The sequence below is a fragment of the Leguminivora glycinivorella genome, chromosome 6 (assembly GCF_023078275.1).
Source record: "Leguminivora glycinivorella isolate SPB_JAAS2020 chromosome 6, LegGlyc_1.1, whole genome shotgun sequence".
Taxonomy (NCBI): Eukaryota; Metazoa; Arthropoda; class Insecta; order Lepidoptera; family Tortricidae; genus Leguminivora; species Leguminivora glycinivorella.
Window position 1 is genome coordinate 1,409,406 of NC_062976.1, and position 25,714 is coordinate 1,435,119.

Genomic DNA, 25,714 nt, shown 5'->3' on the forward strand with positions numbered 1-25,714 from the left:
ATAGATATCTACTAGCGTTTCGTTTCGTGAGCGTTTCGTGAGCGTTTGTGCCATTCGGCTACGCACCCTGATATTTGTTCCTGAGTCATTGATGTTTTCTACCTATATAAGTATGCAATTTTATTTATTTAAGTATGTATATCGTCGCTTAGCACCCATAGTACAAGCTTTGCTTAGTTTGGGGCTAAGTTGACCTGTGTAAGGTGCCCCCAATATTTATTTATTGCTGGGTGCATTCCTGGGTCTATCTACAAACTGAATGACTGTCTTTACCTGATCTCCAACGTCATTATAGGTTTGTTCCATGACCTTCAACTTGAGACAGAGAGGAGCATCAGCCAGGAACTGGGGCAGTTGCTCTCCTCGTGCATCTCGCCACAGCAGCACCGCGTACTTGTTTACTAGAGCGATTAACGCTGGAGAGACGCGATTGTTCTTCAGGAAATCCTAAAATGTTGGAAAATATTGTATCACTTTGGAAGTTGCAGGTACCCATGGGCGACGACTGCTTACCATCAGGCGGGTCGTGCTTGCGTTGCCACCGGCGTATTAATGAAAATCAAAAGTTAAAACGGAGAACTCCTGAACAGACGGATGATGTCGTAATGTCACCAAGAGCAGCCAAGGCTACTACAAATATCTCATCATTCCTCTATAGGCTACTTTCCTCCTAGTCAAATCAGCTCCTTTTTAAGAACTGTCAAAACGATTTTGAACGACTTGCTAATATGGAATTAATAAGAAATCGAATTGAGTGACGTCACGGTCAACAGATTTAAGTACTTTATATATTTCTATCTGATTTATAAAATATAAATTTGAGTTAAAAATAACTTCTGTCCCTGTTTTTCTTATTATTATCTGATGTTTTATTTCGTACATGGTATAATAGTACATTTCGATACAAGTGCGAAAAAGAGGAAGTTCGAAACGAGTGGCGATAGATTAAAACACGACCGTAGGGAGTGTTTTAAATCGACACGAGTTACGAATTTCCTTTTCGCACGTGTATCGAACGACGTTTTTCAGTACAGATGGACCTCCGAAGTTTAGACCTGACATATAATGAACCACTTCTCGCACTAGTGCGTCAAAAAAACACCAACTGTACTGAAAAATATTTTAAGTACAGTCAAGTTGCCTATGGTCAAGATGTGTTCGGAAATTTTAACGTGTCGCTAAAAGCATACGGCGGCAGTCTGATGGAGATCGCTCTTAGTGACGGTCTAAGGCATCCGCCTATGTTCAACTGCAGATGCTCTTAGCTGATAGCTTTGGTCCATTTCACCAGAGGACCTGGTGGTCCTGGTGGTCTGGTGACAACCGGCAATTCGGCATCGCTTCACGGTTAGTATTCCAAAAATACGCACTAAGCGTTTCACTTCAACATTTCTTTTGCGAACCGCCAAGGAGGGGAATGCCCTGCCTGAGTCTGTGTTTCCGCATGGGTAAGCGTGCTCCACCGTAGACCGCATCATCCCTTACCATCAGGTGTGATTGTGGTCCAACGTCTATCTATTCATACAAAAAAAAGACTAGTGGTAGTTTCATAAGTTTCACCTGAAGCTCCAGATACTTGGCGTAATAGCTGAAGGCCCGGAACGACGCGTAATGGACAATGTTGGCGAACTCCCCCACATACACAACGTATAGCAGTTGGGAGGCGATCAGGAGCGCTGCCACGTACACCACCTGTTGACAACATGGCGAGGAGGTTGAATATTACAATACAATACAATCCTTTATTGATAAAATAAAATTTTACACGTCAGGTACATTGGCATGCTTACTGCTAGATTAAAAATTTTGCAGTAAGCATACCAATGTTATTATACTAACGAGAGTAACTTAAATAGGTAATTTTTTTTCAAAGTTGTCCCTCACTTCTTTTTTTGGATTTGGAAATTTTTATGTGTTTCCACAGAATCGCGAGCTCCTAATAGGAGAAAAAAAGTGTTCCAAGGTTTTTTCCCCATTCCGTTACGGTAACGGAACACACGTACCTGCGCATGTGTTTAGCGATGACGACGTCTAAGTGCGTTTTCATATTATCCGATCCGGCTAGCTCCCGTATCCATGGCACTCGCTAAAGTCTCCGTGATAGTTAAAAAGCAACTATCATGATAGCAATAAAGTACAAAGTACAATAAAGTACAGTTTGCAGTATGCAGGTAACTTTTTTTGAAGATGACAAAACGTGTTATCTCCGAAAGGGCTTTTTATGGATTTGAACCTTATTACTATCATGATAGTTGCTTTTTAACTACACAGGCTATAGCGCGTGCCGTGGAGACGGGAGCTAGCCGCCGTGAATAATAGAAACCATAGCTGGGCATTCGTTAATCCGTTAATCGTTAATTAACGAAGTTAACATTTCGATTAACGGATTAACTTTTAAGTGCCACATGACGAAGCCTGCGTTGCGGATGAATTTTCGCATGGGAGTAGTGTTAAGTACTGTTTTATTTTAAGGTTGGAAGTGTAATTTTTGTACGTGTATTCTTGTTTGAACCTAATAAATTTTGGGATTTTGTTACTTTTAAGTTAACATTAAAAAATGTTAACGGACTCGTTAACTTCCGATAAATTTCTCCGAGTCCGTTAATCGTTAATCCAGTAGGGCACAGGCGCCATCTGCGATGCGAAAAACACTTTCTGAACGCTACTATAAAAGCCCGAAGTATGGCAAACCCTAGGATTTACCGATGTCGATTTTTAAAATCCCGAAATAGTAACTAAAGAAGTATTCTTTAGTTACTATTGAGATTGGTAAGAGAAGCCATTGAGATTCACAAATATAAAAATTTCAATCGTGAGGATGGCTTCAAACTATCTAATGTATGGAATCCAGTGATTTGTTTGTGTAAAAAACCGGTGAAGTCAGAATTGAACAAACGTAGTGACACTGTGAGTATAGTGTGTTTGGACAGACCATCGAGTGTGAACGCGACCAGTGGTAACGCTGAAAGTGAACGCAGCCGACGCGCGCGAAGGAGGGTAGATCGCGCGCTGTCTATACAACTTTAACATCCACCCGCCTTCGTCAGTTTTCCGTGATCATGATGCATGCAACTGCGTCGAAATATCGGGAGCTCGACAAAAATCAAAAAGGTAATCACGGTCTATATCCCGGTCAATATAAGTCTAAAGAAGTATTCTTCACGTGGGTTCGCTTTTTTTACCAACGTTGATTCGGTGAATCCTAAGTTTTACCATGGCTACTGTTCTAGTGATATGGCAGCTAATTCGAGCCCAATTTACGACTGCATTCACTTCCCTAGCCTCTACCGCCCTAAGTGCCCCAACAGTCCCAACACCGCCAGCATCCCGCTTCCGCCTGCCGTGATCTTGCAGCTCTCCTGACACAGCTCTTGGCAGTAGCTCAGGCGATAACTGCCTTCCACGTGCAGCCTTGAGTTTAATAGGCTTGCTGTTATGTACTTCGGGCTTTTACAGAAATATAATACATTAAAGTGGATACTGATACAACTAAAAAACCTAGAGCAAAATTCATTTTCCCCTCACTAAGTAGCTCGGAAACACTTGTTTTGTCCTTTAATACCAGCGGGTAAAAATGCATTTTATCCACTAGTGGGTAAAGTAATTTGACCTTGAATAAAGTCAAATTAACTGCTATAGAATTGATAAAAGTACGTGAATCTAGTAATAAAGATGATTTACCACCTGTGGAACTACTGGAAGCAGTGATAAACGCATTTTTTGAGTTGTAGTTTCCTCGCTATAGTGAGGGGAAAAGTTTTGTGTTACACTCGGGTGCAAATGTATTTTACTTCTCGTGTGTTAAAAAACTCGCAAGTTCAGGATTCTATTCTCGAACCACTCGCTTCGCTCGTGGTTCAACTATAGAATCCTTTCACTTGCTCGTTTTTCAATTCCACACTCGGCGTTAAAATACAACTTTGCCCCCTTGTATAACAAATAACTATTCTTTTTCACGTGTTAACGGATTATCGATTAACTTTAACTTACGTTAAATTTGTTGAAATGTATCGCTTTAACGATTAACGAAGTTAACTTTTTTAGTAACGGATTAGCGATTATCGAAGTTAACTATTTGATTAACGGTGCCCAGCTATGATAGAAACAAAGGCTTTTGTTTAACAGATTACGGCAAAAGCCAAAAAACCATCTCAGAAAATTCATACTATAGTTGTAATGGTTAATCGTTAATTAACGAAGTTAACATTTCGATTAACGGATTAACTTTTAAGTGCCACATGACGAAGCCTGCGTTGCGGATGAATTTTCGCATGGGAGTAGTGTTAAGTACTGTTTTATTTTAAGGTTGGAAGTGTAATTTTTGTACGTGTATTCTTGTTTGAACCTAATAAATTTTGGGATTTTGTTACTTTTAAGTTAACATTAAAAAATGTTAACGGACTCGTTAACTTCCGATAAATTTCTCCGAGTCCGTTAATCGTAGTTCGTACCTCTATCTCATTCCTGGGCATGACGTCAGCAAACCCGCTGTGACCGAAACTTGTCAGAACGAAAAACACGCTGCAGATGTACTCGTTACCACATAACGGCGCTCCATCGTCTGCAAAATTCATACATTTCATGATATTAGCATGCTTAGATGCTTACTTACATATTTGTTAACCCCTGACCCAAAAACGACAGGATGTTATAAGTTAGACATGTCTGTCTGTTTGTCTGGCTGTCTCTTTGTGTGTGTGTGTCTGTCTGTGGCATCGTAGCTCCCGAACGTATGAACCGATTTAGATTTTTTTTTTGTTTGAAAGTTGAATTAGTCGGGACTCGGGAGTGTTCTTAGCCATGTTTCATGAAAATCGGTCTACTATGTCACGGTTTTTTCAAAATTTGTAGTTAGGTTATTCCATTGAGTAAAGACAACAATATCCATACTGATATTATAAATGGGAAAGTCTGTGTGTCTGTTTGTTTGTCCGTCTTTCACGGCTAAACGGAGCGACGAATTGACGTGATTTTTTAAGAGGAGGTAGTTGAACGGATAGAGAGTGACATAGGCTACTTTTTGTTTCTTTCTAACGCGAGCGAAGCCGCGGGCAAAAGCTAGTACTTTATATTTACTGTTATATCTCCAAGACTGCTTCTGCTTATCGCGGTCTATACTGAGCCCGATATAGAACCATAAACAGGTCCAACAGTGGATGAGAAGAGTAAACCACATGATGAGAGTCATTGTGCTGAATAACAGGTTTTCTGTGGCTCTCTTCTCGTAGCGTTTCAGGTATTTGGTGACTATTGACTGTAACAAATTAAAAAAATCATTAATAACTACAATCAAAGACATATGTAAGTAACTCCGTATAGACGGATAAAATCTAAGAAAAAACATACCTCAAAGTCCTAGAGAAAAAAGTACGGTGCCCTAGATGGCGTTACACCTTTGAGGAACGCTCGGCTATATGGCGCTATTATTAATATTTGTCATTTTAACACATATCAAGCTAACAACATGGGCCAAATTGTCAAAACTGAGGTTCAAAAGTTTTAAGCTTGTGTCGAGAGATGGCATTCTATGTACATATGTTACTTTGACAGTATCTCTCTATAATACTCGATCCTCTTGGCTACAATATGGCCCTTAGTACTTAGCAACTTAAGTAAAACGCCAAAATGAAAGACTTACAAGCCTCATCAATCTGTTGAGACGCAGCCAGGACAGTGACAGCCAAAGATCGCTCGCCAATAAGCTGAACAATTCGATGGGGAAGATTGAAGCCAGGTCCATTTTGAACTCCGTGCTTTTGAAGTACCTGTTAAGTTTAGATTTGATTTTGATATGTACATGACTCTGACAAGCAAATACTGAACATGAACCACCTATAGCTCAGGGTTATCTCAAAAATCTTCCAACCACTGTGCTGCCTCCTGCGTTCCATCAACGCTCCCTAGGCAATTTGGCAGCCCCATTTTTTTGAAAACCCCGTCCAGCTTTGTGGTCAGTAAGATCAAATTCTGGGAATACCGCCTAGAGGCGCAGGAAGAGTCAAAGAGAGTCCTAGATCCGCCCTTGAATTTGAGCATTTGTTAAAGACACCTAATCATTCATATGATAAAGGATCGATACATCTGGATGCTAATAAAACACTGGTTTGATTGCAATCTCAGGCACTTAACGTTCGTCATAAAAGGCTGATATGATGAACATATTGGAACACTAACGTCATCCTAGCATTCTCGCCTCCGTGGGCAGCATGACCAGCCTCGGGAACATGCAGTACAGCACCAACTTGGACAGGAAGCAGGCACTTAATACTAGAAGATAGGCCTAATGATGAGCAGTGAGCGATAAAGGGCTGATCATCATCCTCCTTGCTTTATCCTTTTTAGCATTTTCTACGGCTCATTCCCATGAGCCTCCCGCCTGGGGTCCGTTTTGGTAAAGTGCTGATATGATGAACATATTTGAACACTAACGTCATCCTAGCATTCTCGATCTCCTCCGTGGGCAACATGACCAGCCTCGGGAACATGCAGTACAGCACCAGCTTCATCAGGAAGCAGGCACTGAATACTAGAAGATAGGCCTAATGATGAGCAGTGAGCGATAAAGGGCTGATCATCATCCTCCTTGCTTTATCCTTTTTAGCATTTTCTACGGCTCATTCCCATGAGCCTCCTACCTGGGGTCTGTTTTGGTAAGGGGTTGATATAATGAACATAATTATTTGAACACTAACGTCATCCTAGCATTCTCGATATCCTCCGTGGGCAACATGACCAGCCTCGGGAACATGCAGTACAGCATCAGCTTCATCAGAAAGCAGCCGTCCAGCGCGTATAGCGTCGCCAGCATTGGCACGGAGTTGTCCTGGTAGCCGGCGTTGTACAAGTCCGTGTAGACGCACACCATGGAGGTTGCAATGAGGAATACCTGTGGAGACGTTTTCAGTTACTGCACAGAATATAAGTACAAGCACAGAAGGCTCACTGTCAACGGACCGCAAGCAAGCAGCGACATTGAGTTCCAATGCTCAGCGTGAAGGTCGTTAAACTGTGTGCGGCCGGTTACTGGTAAAGTTTGCTTCGTCTGTCTCACTTTGATAGGATTGGTAAACGGATTTGTAAAGGTCTCTAGGTAGTGGAGGATGCTGAAGAAATACCAACCTGCCTAGCCGAAGCGACAATCGTTGACGCTAGGTGGTGATCAAAACGCAGTATGTCTCCTTCGCGCCACTACAAAAGGGTGATAGGAACAACTAGTTACCCACGATATGTTTTCGAAGCATAAGCGATTGTGCTAGGTATTTTGTTACGTCACGAACAACGTCAGGCAACTATTTCATAGTTATCAATTGTTTGGTCTAATGTGCCCCATGTCCCATATCCTATAGTTGCCCTTACTATGCCCTTACTCTCATGCCTAATGAATATTAAAAAAAAACTCATTGTCAACTCGTACCTGGAATATGCTACTGATGATGGCATGCTGCTTGACGAATCTTGTGTCCTGGACCTTCGAGGGCCGCTGATATCCGGAATTGGCGTTGGCTTGAATACATAACTGAAACAATTTATTATCATTAACATAGGTACAAGTCAATTTAGAAGAGCTAGTGCCGTAGCCGAATGGCATTTCTGCGACGCGAAACGAAAATGAAACGCCGCAAAAGAGCCAGACTCTGTCGCGCTCAAGAGCGATAGAGATATATATCTACGAGCGTTTCGTTTCGTGAGCGTTTGTGCCATTCGGCTACGTACCCTGGAACGAATGAGTGAATGAAAATAAGCATTTGTGTGACAGATTAGGACCACGCCCATAACTTTTTACAATGCAGCTGACTGTATTGACCATTTCTCTTACCTCATTTTTCTGCCGGTGCTTGGCCATCTCCAACACAGCCGGGAAGCAGGCCCGGATGATGTCGTAGAAGGCCTTGGTGCGCATGCGCAGAAGGTACACGTCTGTAGACGCCACCATCTGAGAGCACGCGCTCGACGACACCTCGTGTAACAGGTTACCCGCCATGCTACCATGCAAGAACCTGCTAGCCAAATGGCATTTCTGCGACGCCAGACGCCAAAAGAAATGCTGTCTAGCTCTGTCACGCCAATACTCTAGAGCGATAGAGATAAATAGCTACGAAAGAGATTATCGTGAGCGTTTGTGCCTTCGGCTACGCACACTGTATTGACCGTTTTACCTCATTTTTCTGCCGATGTTTCGCCATAAGCTCCAGCACAGCCGGGAAGCAGGCCCGGACGATGTCGTAGAAGGCCTTGGTGCGCATGCGCAGAAGCTGCACGTCTGTGGAGGCCACTAGCCGAGAGCGCACGCGCGACGACGGCGCGTCTAACAGGTTACCCGCCATGCTGACAACAATGCCGTTTAAATACGTAACAGCTCAGCCACGACATTGGGCTAAGCGCGACAGCGGTGAGCGGCGACCATACATTGGAGCGAGACACAGCGATGGGCCTTTTCATTCGCACATATGGCTGCCGCTCACCGCTGTCGCGCTTAGACCAATGTCGTGGCTGGGCCGTAAAGCAGAACAAAGGCTTGGAAAAACGTCCGTCATTTTAAACCCAAACCAACACTTACGGTTGTACTGACATGCCGACGGAAAGTTTCCAAAATTCTGAAATTTTCACATAAGAAAACTTCGAACCTTTCCATACTTTGTAAATTTCCTGTATTATTCGTGAATTTTTCAAGAAATTTAAGATTATTTTAGAAAGTTTCCGCAACTTGCACATTACTAGTCGGTTTCATCAAACTTCAACAAACAAATGTCACCGTCAAAACGTTCGCTAAATTTTATTCTATGAGAAGTTCCATAGACCTCTGCCGCGTGACGATGATGTGTCTGTTAACTGTTCGATGCAACTGGTCCTTAGTACTCGTAGTAGCTGTGAATACAAAGTGCCAAACACACACTTTCTGTATTTGCGCTCACAAAAATACACGTAATGTTATGAGATGTCAGACAGATGTTAGCGGCAGCCGTCAGAACTTCCACTTCCTCTCCAGTAGCATTTTTTTTTAATTCTATGTAAAAAAGATACTACTATCCTCGAGGTAGTGGGTATAGACTACCCTGGCCAACACTTGAAGGAGCGATATGTCACAGTTAAATATAATTGGGTACTTAAAAGTAGGTTGAGAAGCGCTGGTGGCCCAGAAGCGCTGGTAGCCTAGCGGTAAGAGCGTGCGACTTCCGATCCGGAGGTCGCGAGTTCGAACCCCGGCTAGTGCCAATGAGTTTTACGGAACTTATGACGTTGTCATTTGATATTTGCCTGTCGCCTTTCGGTGAAGGAAAACATCGCGAGGAAACCGGACTAATTCCAATAAGGTCTAGTTACCCTTCGGGTTGAAAGGTCAGATGGCAGTCACTCTCGTAAAACTAGTGCCCACGCCAAATCTTGGGACTACTTGTCAAAAGAACCCCAGGCTCCCATGAGTTGTTGCAAATGCCGGGATAACACAAGGAGGATGATTACTTAAGAGTAGGTTGAAACTTGGTGGTTTTCTTACCTTCCGACACCAAGTCTGGTGACCAGGCACACTCCTTCTGGCGCGTCAGCACTAGTGCGCAGCTGGAGACGGCCGCTGTACACGAAGTACAGGTGGTGGATGACGTCATCTTCTTGGAAGATAGTGGTGCCCTCTAGGAAGTGGATGCTGCGGACTGCCCGGCCCAGGACACGGAGGAGGGATACGTCACAATCGGAGAGGATTGGACACTGTAGGAAATATTGGGAAATAAGTCAATTTGCATGTCAAACCTTGCAGGAGTTGCAGGCCACTAAATTGCTGAATTTAATGAAATTACAGCATGATTACTGGCAAACCCGAAATGATGGGAAAGGAGTCGAGTGGGACAAGGAGCAATGACTTCCAAGGTCACAGTCAGTTTTACATACTGCTGCTTGGTAGTAATAGGCTAGTTTCCTACTAGTCAAATCAGCTTCTTTTTAAGAACTGTCAAAACGATTTGCTAATATGGAATTACTATGAAATACTGAGGAGTGACGTCACGGTCAATTCATTTACTTTTTATCTTTCTCTTTGACTTATTAAATAGAAATTTTGTTGAAATATCTATATAATATAAAGCTACAACCCGACTGACATTTTTCAAAAAATAGCCAGAAGGGGGATTTGAAGGTGGCAGTGTTTGGTGTCGCCGTATAGAGGTTGGTCCTGCGACCCCGGATAGATCAGACCGTCGGTCTACCGGTTCCGGGTAAAAAAATGTTGGACGGCCTGGCCAAACGGCTGGAGTTAGCCGGGGAGTGTTCGACCAAATGTCATAGAGGACCCTGGGCAGTTTTTGACGCCGCCATTTTTTTTTCAAAATGGCCGACTTTTTTTTTTGACAATTTTTCAAATTTATCGTAGAGTGCTCAAATTTTGGTCGTAGAATCTCCAAGTGGCCTTGATTCGAATGAAATAAAAAAAAATTGAAAAGTGCTACAAATGTGGGAAAACTGGCCACTTTTATTTTGTATGGCAACTTTTAAACCGTAAGAGATAGCCGGGGGGTGCTCGACCAAATGTCATACAGGTATCCGAGTAGAAAAAAGTTGCATTAAAAAAAAATCAAAATGGCCGACTTTTTTTTTTTGAAAAATTTCAAAATGGTCCTAGCGCGCTGATATTTGGCACACGGGTGGAAGGTAGCCCTAAGATTTGTATTCTAAAAGAAAATTTTGAAAAATTCAAAATGGCGGCCTTTGAGGGCCAATTGAAATTTGAGTGGAGGTTTTTCTTTTAATTACCATAGCTCCGTAACGGTACAAAGAAGTGAAAAGTGCTCAAACAAATGTTATACAGTCACCCGAGGTCCATCGAATGGCGTTAAAAAAAAATCAAAATGGCCGACTTTTTTTTTGAAAAATTTCAAAATGGTCCGAGCGCGCTGAAATTTTGCACACGGGTAGACAGCCACCCCAAGATTAGTATACAAAAAGAAAATTTTGAAAAATTCAAAATGGCGCCCTTTGAAGGCCAATTGAAATTTGTATGGAGGTCCTTTTTTAAATCCCCATAGCTCCGTAACGGTCGGGAAAAGGTTAATAGTGATTGAACTAATGTTGTACAGTTATCTGAGGTCCATCGAATGGCATTTACAAAATTTCAAAATGGCCGACTATGAAAATTTTTTTTTTTTTATTTTCGGTCCGAGCGCGTTCAAATTTGGCACGTGGTAAGAACGGGGGCCAAAAATAGAAATGAGAAAAAAAAATTTGGAAAAGTCAAAAACGGTGGCGAGAGGGGACAAAGTCAAATTTCCCTACCAGTTTGTATGGAGGTTTTTTTTTTAAATTCCCATAGCTCCGTAACGGTCGGAAAAAGGTTAATAGTGCTTAAACTAATGTTGTACAGTTATCTGAGGTCCATCGAATGGCATTTACAAAATTTCAAAATGGCCGACTTTGAAATTTTTTTTTTTATTTTCGGTCCGAGCGCGTTCAAATTTGGCACGTGGTAAGAGCGGGGGCCAAAAATAGAAATGAGAAAAAAAATTTTTTGGAAAAGTCAAAAACGGCGGCGAGAGGGGACAAAGTCAAATTTCCCTACCAGCCTGAGGGAGCGTTCTACAGCCCAACGGTCATTGCTCCGGTCCAAGTTCCGAGCTGCGTACAGACAGTGCTCCCAAGCAAGAAAATATAAGTAAAAGTGTCTAAAAAGCGACGCGGCGGGCCGGAGGCCGCAGGCCGGAGGTCCAACTTCCCTACAAATCCTACAATCCCCACAGTAACTACGCGGAGGGCCGAAGGCCCGGAGCGTGTCTGACAGGCTCCCAAGTACGTGAAGGCCGCAGGCCGAGCTGCGGGTAGAGTGCTCCCAAGCACGCGAAGGCCGCAGGCCGAGCTGCGTGCAGATTGTGCTCCCAAGAAAACAATAACAAAAAGTATCTAAATAAGCGAAGCGGCGGGCCGGAGGCCCGACGCGGAGCTACGAAACCAAGCGAAGGCCGAAGGCCGAGCTCCGCGTAGGGCCGAAGGCCCGGAGCGTCCCTGATCGGCTCGCCGGCGGACCGGGAAGTTGGAGCTTAAACACGACCCAATAGTAAAAGTGTCTTAGAGAAGCGAAACGACGGGCCGGAGGCCGCAGGCCGCAGGCCCGTCGTGAGCTTCTCAAGACACTTTTAATATTGGGTCGTGTTTAAGCTCCAACTTACCTACAACTCTCACAGTAACTACGCGGAGGGCCGAAGGCCCGGAGCGTGCCTGAGAGGCTTCCAAGCACGCGAAGGCCGCAGGCCGAGCTGCGGGCAGAGTGTTCCCAAGCACGCGAAGGCCGCAGGCCGAGCTGCGTACAGACTGTGCTCCCAAGCAGAACGATAATCAAAGTGTCTAAAAAGCGACGCGGCGGGCCGAAGGCCCGATGCGGAGCTTCGAAACGAAACCCAGCGAAGGCCGAAGGCCGAGCTCCGCGTAGGGCCGAAGGCCCGGAGCGTCCCTGATCGGCTCTCTGGCGGACCGGGAAGTTGGAGCTTAAACACGACCCAATAGTAAAAGTGTCTTAGAGAAGCGAAACGACGGGCCGGAGGCCGCAGGCCGCAGGCCCGTCGTGAGCTTCTCAAGACACTTTTACTATTGGGTCGTGTTTAAGCTCCAACTTCCCTACATCCCCCACAGTAACTACGCGGAGGGCCGAAGGCCCGGAGCGTGTCTGACAGGCTCCCAAGCACGCGAGGCCGCAGGCCGAGCTGCGGGCAGAGAGTGCTCCCAAGCACGCAAAGGCTAAAGCAAAAAAGCAAACAAGCAAAGCAATAAATCAAACAAGCAAAGCAAAAAAACAAAAAAGCATAGCTCAAAAACAAAAAGCAAAAGCAATAAAACAATAAAGCAAAGCACAAAAGAACACCGCGGGGCCCTCGGGCCCCGCGCACCTTTAAAAAACTAGTTAACTACTGTCCATATATTTCTTCAAATTTAGTGGAGCTTTATTTCGTGCAGTGCATAAAATATTTTATTTTAAGTATAGGAAACTAGCCTATTGGAAGTGAATCTTAGCTTCCGACACCAGAGACCGTTGCTTCTTTGTCCAAAGCCGTTTCTGTCCAGCGACGGCGCCGCGAGTTCGCTATATTCATTTTCAGTTGGTCTCTTCAGCGAAGACCTATCAGCCTAGCTCATTAATATACCTTCCTATTTTATACGGTTGAAACTATCTCGGTGGAAGACCTAGGTGAACTTTTCTTGACTAAATCGGGGAAATATTGCAAAAAGGTCAGAAGTACTCGAAACGGACGAGCATGTAAGAGGACCGTTATGAAAGCGCGTGAAGCGAAAGTGGTTTGTCAGGGGAACAAATGGAAATCCGTGATCTCTGCCTACCCTTCTGGGAAACATGCGTTAGTGTGTATATATTTATGAACCTACCTCAGCGAATGCAGTACCATACAGATGCAGTATAGTGTCGCTCCGCAGAGTGATCTGGTCGCACAGCTTGAGCACATTGCGCGCGTCTATACCGTCAGTTTTGACCCAGTTGAATTCGTAGTGATCCATTATTTCTCTGAAAATGCAAAAATCTGTCTGTAGACACCATATCATCACACCAATTCACGAGACTAAGAAAGCAAACGAGTACGTAAGAAAAAAAAAACTCGAAAGCATACTGAAGAGGCTGGTGAAAAATAGAGAGGAGACAACGCTGATGTGCTACTGTACTATTCACAGTATGCGTAAGATTAGAATATATTTATTTTTGACGACGAATAATCAAAAGGGAGTGTTTTCCTGATTACATTTTTTTGTGTAATCAGTCATCATCGCCACCCATCATGAAGGAACCGCTAATGCGTTGCTAATCTTTGACCCTAAATAATTGCTTCTTAAAAAATCCCACGACATAGCGCAAGGGAAACAGAACAAATTCTAGGCAAAAACGAGGGAAACAAACATTACATTTTACAAGGAAATAAAAATGTAGTAGATGTTACTTCGTTCTGTCCAACTGATTTTCGAAGTAGTCAGAACGAAGAACTAATGAAGAGGTGCTGGAAATTGTAAGAGAAAAAACAAGACTAATTAAAAAAATAGAAAACAGAAAAGGCAAAATGATTGGTCACTTGATACGACATGATACCTTCTTTAAAAATATCCTACAAGGAAAGGTGAAAGGAAGAAGAGGGAGAGGAAGACCCAGGAGGAGTTTTGTTGACCAGCTCAAGAAGGCCGGTGTCATGTTGTATCAAGAACTAAAGAGGAAAGCGGAGAATAGGGAAATATGGCGCATACTCCACCGACAAGAGCTACATAGCTCTTAAATAAGAAGAAGAAGATGTTACTTCTGCAATTCCTTATCCAGTTTCTCCCGTCGCATGAACTGCAGCAAATCCCTCATGTGCTCCTGGTACGCGGCCAGGGTGCTGTTCACGTTTGCCCGCATACTGATGATGCGCACTGACATGTATATCGTTGTTAGAGAACCTGTAAAAAAAGATCTTTATAAACAACATTTAGAGAGCGCACACACGGGCAACTGTTGCCGGCGACTTTTTTGTCGCGACCATGGCCTAGTATGAAAGTGCGCACACGAGGCGACGCAACTTTTCATACAAATACGAAAGTCGCCGAGCAACTGTTGCCCCCGTGGGCACGCACCCTTAATCCCAAGAAAATCATAGGATAATTTAGAACCAAAGAATCGTGGGAACTTCTTTGGAAGATTTTTTATACAGTATTGTTTTTGAACACACGAAAGCATGAGACAACATAATGATAATCTTACCAGGCACGATTGTACCATCTATGACAGGCTATGACTCCCATGATGTGATAAAAGGGTTGTGGACGCAATGGGGTTTTAAATCCTATCATTAGAACCTCATACGATCGGTATGGATACGGCACGTATATATTTTATGTTGTTGAAGCTGATCCACCGAGCACTAATGTGTATTAATTATACATATTAAGGTTTTTCGGAACGATGATTCTACACTACTCATGCAGGTATATCTTTATCATCCCTTAATCAAACTTTAAAGCGTGAATGACACCAATATCCCAGTGCGCCTTCACGAACAATGGGAGTGGGAGGGCCAAATTTCGCCCCATCGTTAGGGGGGAGTTCATTCCCACTTCGTCAAAAAAGTGATAGCTGTCAATGCTAAGTCTACTCACCGAGGACCATACTCCAGAACAGCACGCTCATTATATTAAGGTTTGTGGGCGAGATGGTGTTATATCCAGTAGTTGTCGCTTCATAAACAATCCAGAAGTAGCAGCCCAGATGCAGGTTGTAAGGAGTTTCAGTCACGTTGAAGCGATCTATGAATACGACTTTGGTTACTATTCAGAAGGTTCAGAGGAGTTACCATGAAGTACTAATGCCATTCTCGTCCCTTTCTTTTAACCTACAGTAAACGGCTCTAGTACTTCATTGTTCCCAGAAGTCAATTAAGGATTAGAAAAGTTTGTTACCAAATGCCAAAAGTTAGGTTTAATTTTTCAGGATGTGAATTCACTTTCGCCATTTGAGACAGAAAAAATCAGTTTATTTTATTGAGGACGCTAAGTTATGTGTAGTTTCTTATGTCTGGATTTTTTATCAGCCGCTTTTAGTGTCCCGCTGCTGGGCAAAGGCCTCCCCTAGTTTAATTCCACTCGACCATGTCTTCGGAGTTTTCCCACCATTTTGAGTAGAATGCGTCCAGGTCATTTAGCCATCTCTTTTTTGGTCTGCCGGAACACTGCCCTGCACCAGCTATGGTGTTCCTCGGGAAAATGAAACTCCCTTGTGTCTGAAGTTAAAAAGTGCAACAACATGCTCACAAGCGTCTTTATACAGGTCTATCCAAGAGCCCCCAGGGTCGTTAAACGGCACGAAGGCCCACTGCCGCGCGTCCTCCGAGTGGTATATCCGCACCGACGAGAAGATCAGGCAGACGGTCAGCACGTTCAGGATCGTTAGGAAGAGGGGGATGGTTTTGAACCTGGAGGGGATCAAGAGGGGGAAGCTTATTATTACTGGGTGATGAGGGTTTTTGAGTGTCACGTTGACTAAGACCAACAATATATCATGTGACGGCCCTTTAAGGTTAAAGTTCCTTAATGCCCATGAGTTGTAACAAGTTGTACTCATTGGGTTATTGCTGCCGACATTGAAGAGTAACGGGTGGAGTCCACAAGGCTCGTAGAAGATAAAAAGGCGTGGCGCGACCTTGTCCCTTTGCACCTCTTGGCACCCTTTCTATAATGGGGGGTGCCACAGGGCTCATTTAGACGGTACGCATACGAGTTTTATTACATTGCGGTATTTGATGGCTGTGCAAAATTGTATGTAACCTCAACAGCCCGCAATGTAACTAAAATCGCATGCGAGTTCGCACGCCGTCTAAATTAGGCCTTAAGGGGATAAAAGGTCCATCTGGTCCATGTACATACACTAGTATAATGTCCCGACGCTCCACGAAGCTGGTGAGCATGTCCAGGGTCCCGGGCAGGCGGTATATCTGCAGCAACCTGTTCAGCATCAGCGCTTGCTTTATAGAAGTCACCTGGTACAGGTCACCTGAAAGCAGCTCATAATTATTTAATTTTTTACTACCTAATTTTAGAATTTTTTTTTTCCCGTGTGGTGACGGGTTAAGAATTTCACCACCCCCTTTCTTCCCGTGGGTGTCGTAGAGGCGACTGTGGGATATGGGTTAAATTGTGGCGTAGGCGAGAGGCTGGCAACCTGTCACTGCAATGTCACATTTTCGTTTTCTGTCAACCCCTTATTTGCCAAGAGTGGCACTGAAACTTGAGTAGTTTCATGTGCTCTGCCTACCCCTTCATGGGATACAGGCGTGATTGTATGTATGTTGTATATATGTAATTTTAGAAAATACACATCGTTTTCTTTCAGCACCTTAATTGCCAAGAGCTCTAAAATTTGAGCAGCCTCATCATGTGCTCTGCCTATCCCGTTTGGGCATACAGGCGTGTGTTTATGTATGTTTTGTTTTATGTATTTCACCATATAGTTTAACAAACTGAGGTAATTAACTTGAAAGCAAGTTTTTAACGTCGACGCGAAAACGACGTGGTGTTTTAAGTTTGACGTGTCTGTTTGTCTGTGTGTCTGTCTGTCTCTCCGTCTGTCTGTCTGTTTGTCTGTCTGTCTGTGTGTGTCTGTGGCATCGTAGCTCCCGAACGGATGAACCGATTTAGATTTAGTGTTTTTTTTGTTTGAAAGCTGAGTTAGTCGGGAGTGTTCTTAGCCAGGTTTCATGAAAATCGGTCTACTATGTCATGGTCGGGGGTTTTTTTTATTTTAATTTTGTGGTTATCTCTATGACAGTCGAGAGTATCCTTATCCTTGCTTTCTTTTGGACCTAAAACACAATTGTTAAATCCCAACTTTCTGTGTTTGTATTACGGTTTTAAAAGTTCTTTCACCCATTCCATTCAAGCGTAGCAGAAGTAACAATCGTTGATGCTAGATGCCGATTGAAACGCAATCTGGTTCTGTCGTGCCAATCAGAGCGATAGAGAAAAGATAACTAGATATTATCGTAAGCGCTTATGCCACGAAGCCAGCTCTTGTGGATCGATCGAGATCACCGTAAGAATACTTCATGGAAACTTCCAGGTCTTCCAGCGGAAGACAGCCGAGTATGTGCAACACGAAGGCGCATTTGAGATAATGGGCGGCTGTGTTCGCCGGATGGTATACCAGGATGCCGTTACTCACCGTAAGAATACTTCATGGACACTTCCAGGTCTTCCAGCGGAAGACAGCCGAGTATGTCCAACACGAAGGCGCCTGTAAGATAATGGGCGACTGTGTTCGCCGGATGGTACATCAAGATGCCGTTACTCACCGTAGGAATACTTCATGGAAACTTCCAGGTCTTCCAGCGGAAGACAGCCGAGTATGTCCAACACGAAGGAGCCTTTAAGATAATGGGCGGCCGTGTTTGCCGGATGGTACATCAGGATACCATTCTTTTTAAACGAGCCAATAGAGAAACGAGATGTATTGTATTCACCGTAGGAATACTTCATGGAAACTTCCAGGTCTTCCAGCGGAAGACAGCCGAGTATGTCCAACGCAAAGGCGCCTTTAAGATAATGGGCGGCCGTGTTCGCCGGGTGATACACCAGGATACCGTTCTTGTCAAAAAAGCCGACGAACAGCCGGAATATTCTGGAAAAATATGACTGAAGGTTACTGAAGGAATTATGACGTGTAGAAAGGAAAGGAGAAACAACACATACAAAACTACTGGCTTTTGCCTGCGACTTCGCGTTAAGTTGCGAAATGATCCATACAAACTTCCACACCCATTTTAGAGAAGTGGGGAGTTAGAAAGAGACAAAAAGTAGTCTATATCACTCTCCATCCCATCAACTATCTCCACTTAAAAAATCACGCCAATTCGTTGCTCCGTTTTGACGACAAACATTGACCAACCGTTGTAACTACCATTCTATTCAATATACTCTATCGTTGTAACGCTACAGACGGACACTTTCCCATTTATAATATTAGTCTGGATAAAAAAAGTGCTGCAAACAACACGGTGTGGGTTTTCATATCGCAGACAGCGTACTTTACTCCTTCATAAAAGTCTAATTTCATATCCAATTATCCATCCATTGGTGGTCTTCAAGGGCCATTGGATTGGGATAGGTACTGACGGCCCGTCCACGACATTGGTCTAGGCGCGACAGCGGTGAGCGACAGCCATACGTGCGAATGAAAAGTCCCATCGCTGTGTCTCGCTCCAGTGTCTCAGCCACGACATTGGTCTAAGCGCGGCAGCGGTGAGCGGCGGCCATACATTGGAGCGAGACACAGCGATGGGACTTTTCATTCGCACGTATGGCTGCCGCTCACCGCTGTCGCGCTTAGTCCAATGTCGTGGCTGGGCCGTAAGCCTACTTACATATCCCCATAGGCCGACAGATCCAGGATAAGCGACGCCCAGTACAAAGCGGGGAACTGAAGAACCATGTACGTATAGCACGGGAAGATAAATGTGCCTGCGACTGCGCAGAATGAGCGGCAGACCTGTTAGGGCAACAACATTATTCATATTCTTAGAACACATGAAAATTATCTTCACAAAAAAAAATTAGAAGTCACACTACTACTTTAATTATAAACTGAAATAAATGTCATATATAGGTATAAAGAAGGGGGCGCCACATGCATTCGGTAATTGTGTCATATCCTTGAACGACCCTTGCCAGCTTAACCGAATGGCCGAGTGGTTCAGGCATCCGTGGCTAAAACAGAGGACGCTGGTTCGAATCCAGCTTTGGAACATGCCTTGTCCATTTTGACTTTGTATGACATTATTATAAGAAAGAAAAGTAGCCAAATGTAAACAACTCTACGCGAAGTCGGCTCTATAGCCGACCAAAAATCGCTCGTATGAAGACGCTTACGCGTCATCGTTGCTGAACGCAGCCATATGCAAACTATAAAGGTGGGTTTCACCGGCAGGGCGTGAGTGGGCAGAGTGGGGAGGGAATTGAAATCGGACTGACCCTTTTCCACTAAAAGTTAGCATCGCGTGCCTGCGCGAGTTCGCGATGGACATTAACGTCAATCGCAGGGTCGCGCGTGCCCGCCGTAGCATGTAGGTTTCATAAGATACTCTATGTCGAAGGCAATACGGTAAATTTTTTCACTAACAAACATCTCAATTGAAGTCCCGCACATCCTAGTCAATCTTTACTATTTCCACCGAAGATGCGCTGGGCGAGAATTGAAAATTTGCCATACAAATTTCAATTCCCTCCCCGCTCTGCCCATCCACGCCCTGCCGGTAGAAAACCACCTTAACGAGCGGCTTTTTAGAGTTTTTAGTCGGCAAAAACAGAGTCCACGTTGATAGTTTTGCGGGGACCCTAATTCGAAGTCCTAAGTTTCTTTTAGCGGCAAAATTTAAAACTGAGAAGACTAAAAGACTAAAAAGAAAGGTGCCAAATTAAAAACTGCAAAGATATTTCTGGGTCTAAAGCTACGTTTTCACTTAGCAGAAGGAGATATTACCTCGTAGCGAGTAAGCAGAGTGCTGTCCGGTCGAAACGTGAAGCGAGGGAACACGTTTCTGAAACAATAGGTTAATTTATACTTACATCTAGCTGACTGTGACTGAGTATGTGACTGTGTGTGTGTGAGGCGACTGTGGGATATGGGTTAAATTGTGGCGTAGGCGAGAGGCTGGCAACCTGTCACTGCAATGTCACAGTTTCGTTTTATTTCAACCGCTTATTTGCCAAGAGTGGCACTGAAGCTTTGGTGGTTTCATGTGCTCTGCCTACCCCTTTGTGGGATACGGGCGTGATTGTATATATGTATGTTCTAGCTAAAATTAGAAGCTGCGATGTCTATGGCACTCGCAAATGCAACGACATGCAACAACGGCAAAAAATGGACTTCATTGTCTATTCCACTATTAAACATTGTTATTTTTTTTTATTGCAACCGTGCAGTTCATCATTACAAGAGTCGGGTTGTTCAAACCGGCCACCGGGTTCGCCAACAACAACAGCTCAAGACCATTCCCAAGCACTTGTTTCACTGCGCGGCCATCAGCAGTAGGTACTCGGCGCGGATATCATGACCGCTACCGAACGCTATCGCTGCTTGAAAATTACACATACGTAATACAGCACAGCGGATGTCATCTCGCTCGAATCTAGAGCAGAGCCCAACTGGGGTAGTACCTCCGCCTTACAGAAGACCGCAGCCAAATAACACTAGACCCTACTCATAGAGTTGTGTTCCTGCCGGTGAGTAAGGCTGCCAGAGCTCAACAAGGGTGCAGTGTGCTGATGACGGGAGGACTTACGGAACTGATTTATTCCGTCTATTGTCCTTTGAGTCGTCGGCAGCCCGAACCCTCCTTGGAACTTGTGCACTCCTTTTTACTGATGTGTATTTAACACAGCAAAGGGGAGTGCACAAGTTTCTGATGAGGTGGCAACCCGCATGTGACACTCTTTGGGTTGCGGGCGTCCATGGGTTGCGGTAACCGCTTTCCATCGGGCGGGCCGTACGCTTGTTTGCCACCGACGTAGTATTAAGAAAAAAAAACGAGTAAATCTATTTGTGATTGAGAACCCCAGCAAAGCTAAATAAAGGTCCACCTCAAAATAGCGAAGAAGCCGAACTTCTTGAAGGGGTGAAGGAAGGCGGAGTCCTTCTCATGTTTCCTGCGCAGCCGGAAGGTCTCGCGGTTGGGCACGGGCGGCGGCGGCTCGTACACGACAAACGGCTCGCGGGCAGTCTGGAGCTGGTTGTATTCCTACAAACGTTACAAACTTTACAATAGTACCATAAGGAACTGGCCCCGTAGCCGAATGGCATTTCTCCGACGCCAAACGAAAGCGATACGCCGCTGGCTCTGTCGCGCCAATACGCAAGCGCGATAGAGATAGATATCTACTAGCGCTTCGTTTCGTGAGCGTTTCGTGAGCGATTGTGCCATTCGGCTAGCCACCCTGGTCCAGCCAAAAACAAGTACACGATCGGCGGTAGAAAAGAACAAAGGATAAATAAAAGAGACAGCGAGAGATTTATAGTAGTAGCTCGCGCTATCATCGCGTCTCTCATTATAGGAACCGACTGACTAGCCAGACCAAGACCACGATATATCGCTAGACCATATAGGCCAGCCAGAAATAAAAAGTTGTTTTACAGGGGGAAAACCGCACAAGCTTGTCAATACTGATACCCAAGTAAGCGAAAGATTTCAATATTAAACCGCAAGCATGGCGAGTGGTTCGAGAAGTGGAATCTTCGGAAATTTCGGCTGTATAACATCAAACTAAATGAAATCCGCAAATTTACACACTTATGATTCAAAAATTATCATTTAAAGGTCAACTCGACCAGCTTAGGATCTCAAGTTAAAATTTGGATGAAATTACTTTGCGCTGTTTTTCGGCAATATTGCGTCGGTGCCTCCCTATCGCAATAAAGGCGGCCTGACGTACTAGGGCTTGTCACAATCACATGAATCACAATACCGTGCTTGCGGGCCAGGTAGGCTATTTAAGCAATCCACGGCCATCGCCTTCCACAACTTAATCCAATTGAAAAACAAAATGTAGGAAATAAGAAGTTTACTTACGTCTTGTTCCTTAACAAAGTTCATGGCGTCTTTTATCTGAGGCACCTCTAACGCCTCTAACAGAAATTTTCTGGAAATGGCGAACACTAGCACATGGGTCGTCGCTCGTACGGTATAGAACGCCGGGAAACCTGAAACATACATATTTTCTTTATCAATCGGAAAACGTGCAAACTAAACGTGCAAAATAAGCGTGCAACGGGCGTGTGGCGTGCATGTCAAACAATTGAAGTTCATGCAAGTGTCCTGAGACTCCTGAGTCGACGCAGCGTAGGGTGGACGCACGCTCGCCGCCCCGCTGCCCGCCCCGCCGAACGCTCCGCTTCGACACAACTTAGCATATCAAGGAGGGAAGTCGAAAAAATACTTACGAAACAAACATTCAAGTACTCCGAAATGATTTTTCGTTATCAACGTGCCAACCACTTCTTCTGTGTCTGGGTTAAAGACCTGAAGGACAGAAAAAAATATGTGTTTCGTTCCTGTTTTGGACCAATGGATTGGAATTTGGACGTGTTCTGGATTGCGGAAAAGAAAGTGGATGACTCTGCTCAGAAACAGCATTACAATTTTGCTTTATTAACCGCACAGACAGTGTAAGTCTACGTTTTAACTTGATCTGCTTGTATGTCCGGATGTTCTCCCCTACGGGTCGCAATCCTCAACCGATTTCAAAGAATCCCTTTAAAAAAATCTTGATGCAGTTTTTGGACATTTCGCAAAATGCGGAAATTGTCATAAAGAGCTTAAGTGCCGCGAAGGTCTACAGCTTCCAGAGCCACTAGTTAATTACGGGACATATCAAGATTTTCCAAAGTTTAGATCTCATCTACTCCAAGGTACCTCGCAGAACCCCTTCTTGATGATGAACATCTCGGTGCTGATGTCTCCGGTGTTCAGCAGGATCTCGTTCGGCGCGCAGTAGAATATGCGGGCGTTTGATGAGACGTTCTTCAGGTCTTCGGTGTTGAGTAGCTGGAGAGTTGGCAAAGGATCTGATTTAATAAGTCCACGATTATTAGCGGCAACCATTAAAAAAAAAAAGAAAAAGCGATCTCGAGATTTCGTGCGGTGCGCAGTAGAATCATCATTATCAGTGGCCACGACATCTTAGCAGATGATTGTTGCACGACACCTTTTGCTCCAATAGAATATGCGTGTAATAATTGTTCGCAGTAGGCTCTCAAACCTTCACGTTCACAAACATCTTACAAATAAAGATTCCAAATAGGTATACACGGTCGTATTGTAATTACCTATTATATTTTCGGGATGTTAGATTGTAAAGATGTTTGTTAACTTGACCACACAACACAACAGATGGCAACAGACCAGACCTTCATGAACGGTATGCAGAGGATGAACTTGCTCCGCTGACGCGCCAGGATGTCCTGATACACGTGGGGAGGCAGGTCGTAGAACACTGAGCTCTGCTTCGATGTCATCGCGTACGCCTGTGAGAGACATACACATCATCAATTTTGTGAGGTTGGGCACAAAACAACGGATGGCATTCCAGGGGCCCATTTCTCGAAGCTACAAGTTACAATTTAGAAGTGGCTGTCAATGTCTAATAGGACAATTTGAAAAGAGACTTCCGCTTGTAAAGTTACAACTTTCAGTTTTGAGAAATGGGCCACAGACTCTCAAAAAACCTGCTCTAGGAACAGCTGCAAAGCCAGGCCCTCTAAGCAAGACTCTACTAGAGAGCCCCATGAGCAAGCTGTGCAAAGAGAGAGAGAGAGAGAGAGAATGTGACTGTAACGCACCTTTCTGGTGTCCCAGCAGAGCTGAAGGTGCTCGAGGAAGCGCTGCCGCAGCTGCAGCGGCACCTGGTGGCCGATGAGGAAGGTGCGCGCGTCTGCGATGCATGAGTCGAAGCTCTCTCTGAAACGATGCATTTTCAAACATGCATACAACAACTTATGTATGTCTATGTTCTCAGACGAGGTAAGCAGAGTACATGAAGCTGCTGAACTGTAAGGCTTGAGTAGACTTTCATTACATTTTCAAGAATGTTTCAATTTTTTTTTTAATTTTCCGCATCTTGTACATCAGTATTCTAACCTGAAAGCAGTGGTGACCATAATGGTAGCGGAGTACACAGATTCGATGCCGATGCTGAGTACGATGCATATCTCCAGCAGGATCACGGTGTACGTGTTCACCTCGGGGCTCTCTTTCAACATCTCCAGGTGACCTGGACAACAAATATCATAAATCATAAACTACGTAACTCAAAGATGTGATGGAACAGATTAAACACAGAAAGTGGAGATGGGCGGGGCACATTGCCAAGATGAACCGTAGGCGTTGGGCGAGACGAAATCTGGAATGGAAGAACGCTAACACCTGCGGTTATAGCAATCCACCTCTGAGATGGTAACATGACATCTGCCAATAAGCTGGTGAGAACTGGTTGCAGATGGCAATGGACCGACAGACGTGAAGGAATGGAGAGGAGGCCTATGTCCAAAGACGAGCGCTTTAAAAGCTGCTATAGGTAGATATAAGTGGTTCCTAATGTATGGTTATGATTCCAAATTGACGGGCGTTTTTCCGAGCCTTGGACTTACAGGTGAAGGTAAGTATAGACATGGACCAGTAGAGGCTGAAGAAGAGGCGGTCCAAGACATTCTGGCTGTCGTCGTCCAGTGGCGCCTCCGTCCAGAACGGCTCGTGGGTGAAGTTGTCCACCTGGCAGTAGCCGTATCTGCAAAACAAGTTGTGCTAAACCATAAATTAAAGACTAACTGTGAAATATGGGACTACGCTACGGGAATAACGGACATAAATAGAAAAGCGTGCTTCCAAAACAATATCTATTAAAGGAATGAAAAGACAATATAAAATACAGACATATGTCAACTAAGTCTTATTCATAGACACCTACATGCAGTATGCATACAACACACCCTCACACTTAATTGAAGATAGCAGGTATAACAAACCAAGGCATTGAATAATAGGCAACCTTATAAAATTCACAAGAAAATAAATTCAAACAGCTATTAATCAATATCCGGCATCGGAAAGAATCTCACAGGCTTTAAGAGTCGACCAAAACGGCTAGTAGCCGGCTGGGCCCTCGGCAACGGTGCCACTGGTGCCACTGGCTCAGCAGCGGCCGGGGCGGACCCCTGTTCATGCGCGCCCGCGGTCCCTGCACTCGCCGGATCAGCTGTGCCCGACACCTGACCACCAGACGTATCCCAACTAGGCCACACCAACGGCGTACCAATACGATTGCGCTCACTGTGCTTAATTTGATCAACGTGCTTTTTAACTAACGAACCATCCACCCTTTCCACCATGTAATTCCTAGAGCCTACTAATTCTTTTATTGTACCCTTTATCCACCTTTCCGAATTGGCGTGCTCACGCATGTGCACTAGATCCCCTACTTGAAATTGACGCTCGCGACCCCCAGCGGCTCTTACTTGCCTCTCCTGCGCGCGCTGCACAGTACGCTCGCGCTCCTCTACTCCACGAAGCAAATCTAGTCGGCAGCGCAGCCTCCGTTTCTGCAGCAACAATGCAGGAGAATCGCCCGTGGTGCCGTGAATTGCGTTTCTGTAGGACATTAGATATGCTTGCAAGGCTAAGTCGATATCCACCCCCTCTCGCTTTGCCTTCTTGATTGCCTTCTTACAAAG

General features: G+C 44.5%; 1 protein-coding gene across 1 annotated transcript in view; it reads right to left on the reverse strand.

The window, feature by feature from the left end:
- Nucleotides 1-25,714, reverse strand: part of LOC125226927 — a 66,516-nt gene that overhangs the window by 4,673 nt on the left and 36,129 nt on the right. Inside the window, 25 exon segments of the mRNA XM_048131108.1 lie at nucleotides 274-447; nucleotides 1,561-1,692; nucleotides 4,452-4,561; nucleotides 5,077-5,254; nucleotides 5,639-5,765; nucleotides 6,693-6,886; nucleotides 7,415-7,516; nucleotides 8,157-8,325; nucleotides 9,494-9,702; nucleotides 13,354-13,489; nucleotides 14,265-14,406; nucleotides 15,103-15,249; nucleotides 15,784-15,914; nucleotides 16,366-16,492; nucleotides 17,958-18,115; nucleotides 18,858-18,982; nucleotides 19,973-20,030; nucleotides 21,073-21,230; nucleotides 22,059-22,189; nucleotides 22,430-22,508; nucleotides 22,902-23,033; nucleotides 23,396-23,512; nucleotides 23,828-23,945; nucleotides 24,126-24,258; nucleotides 24,635-24,771. Coding sequence (XP_047987065.1) covers nucleotides 274-447; nucleotides 1,561-1,692; nucleotides 4,452-4,561; nucleotides 5,077-5,254; nucleotides 5,639-5,765; nucleotides 6,693-6,886; nucleotides 7,415-7,516; nucleotides 8,157-8,325; nucleotides 9,494-9,702; nucleotides 13,354-13,489; nucleotides 14,265-14,406; nucleotides 15,103-15,249; nucleotides 15,784-15,914; nucleotides 16,366-16,492; nucleotides 17,958-18,115; nucleotides 18,858-18,982; nucleotides 19,973-20,030; nucleotides 21,073-21,230; nucleotides 22,059-22,189; nucleotides 22,430-22,508; nucleotides 22,902-23,033; nucleotides 23,396-23,512; nucleotides 23,828-23,945; nucleotides 24,126-24,258; nucleotides 24,635-24,771 — 3,424 coding nt within the window.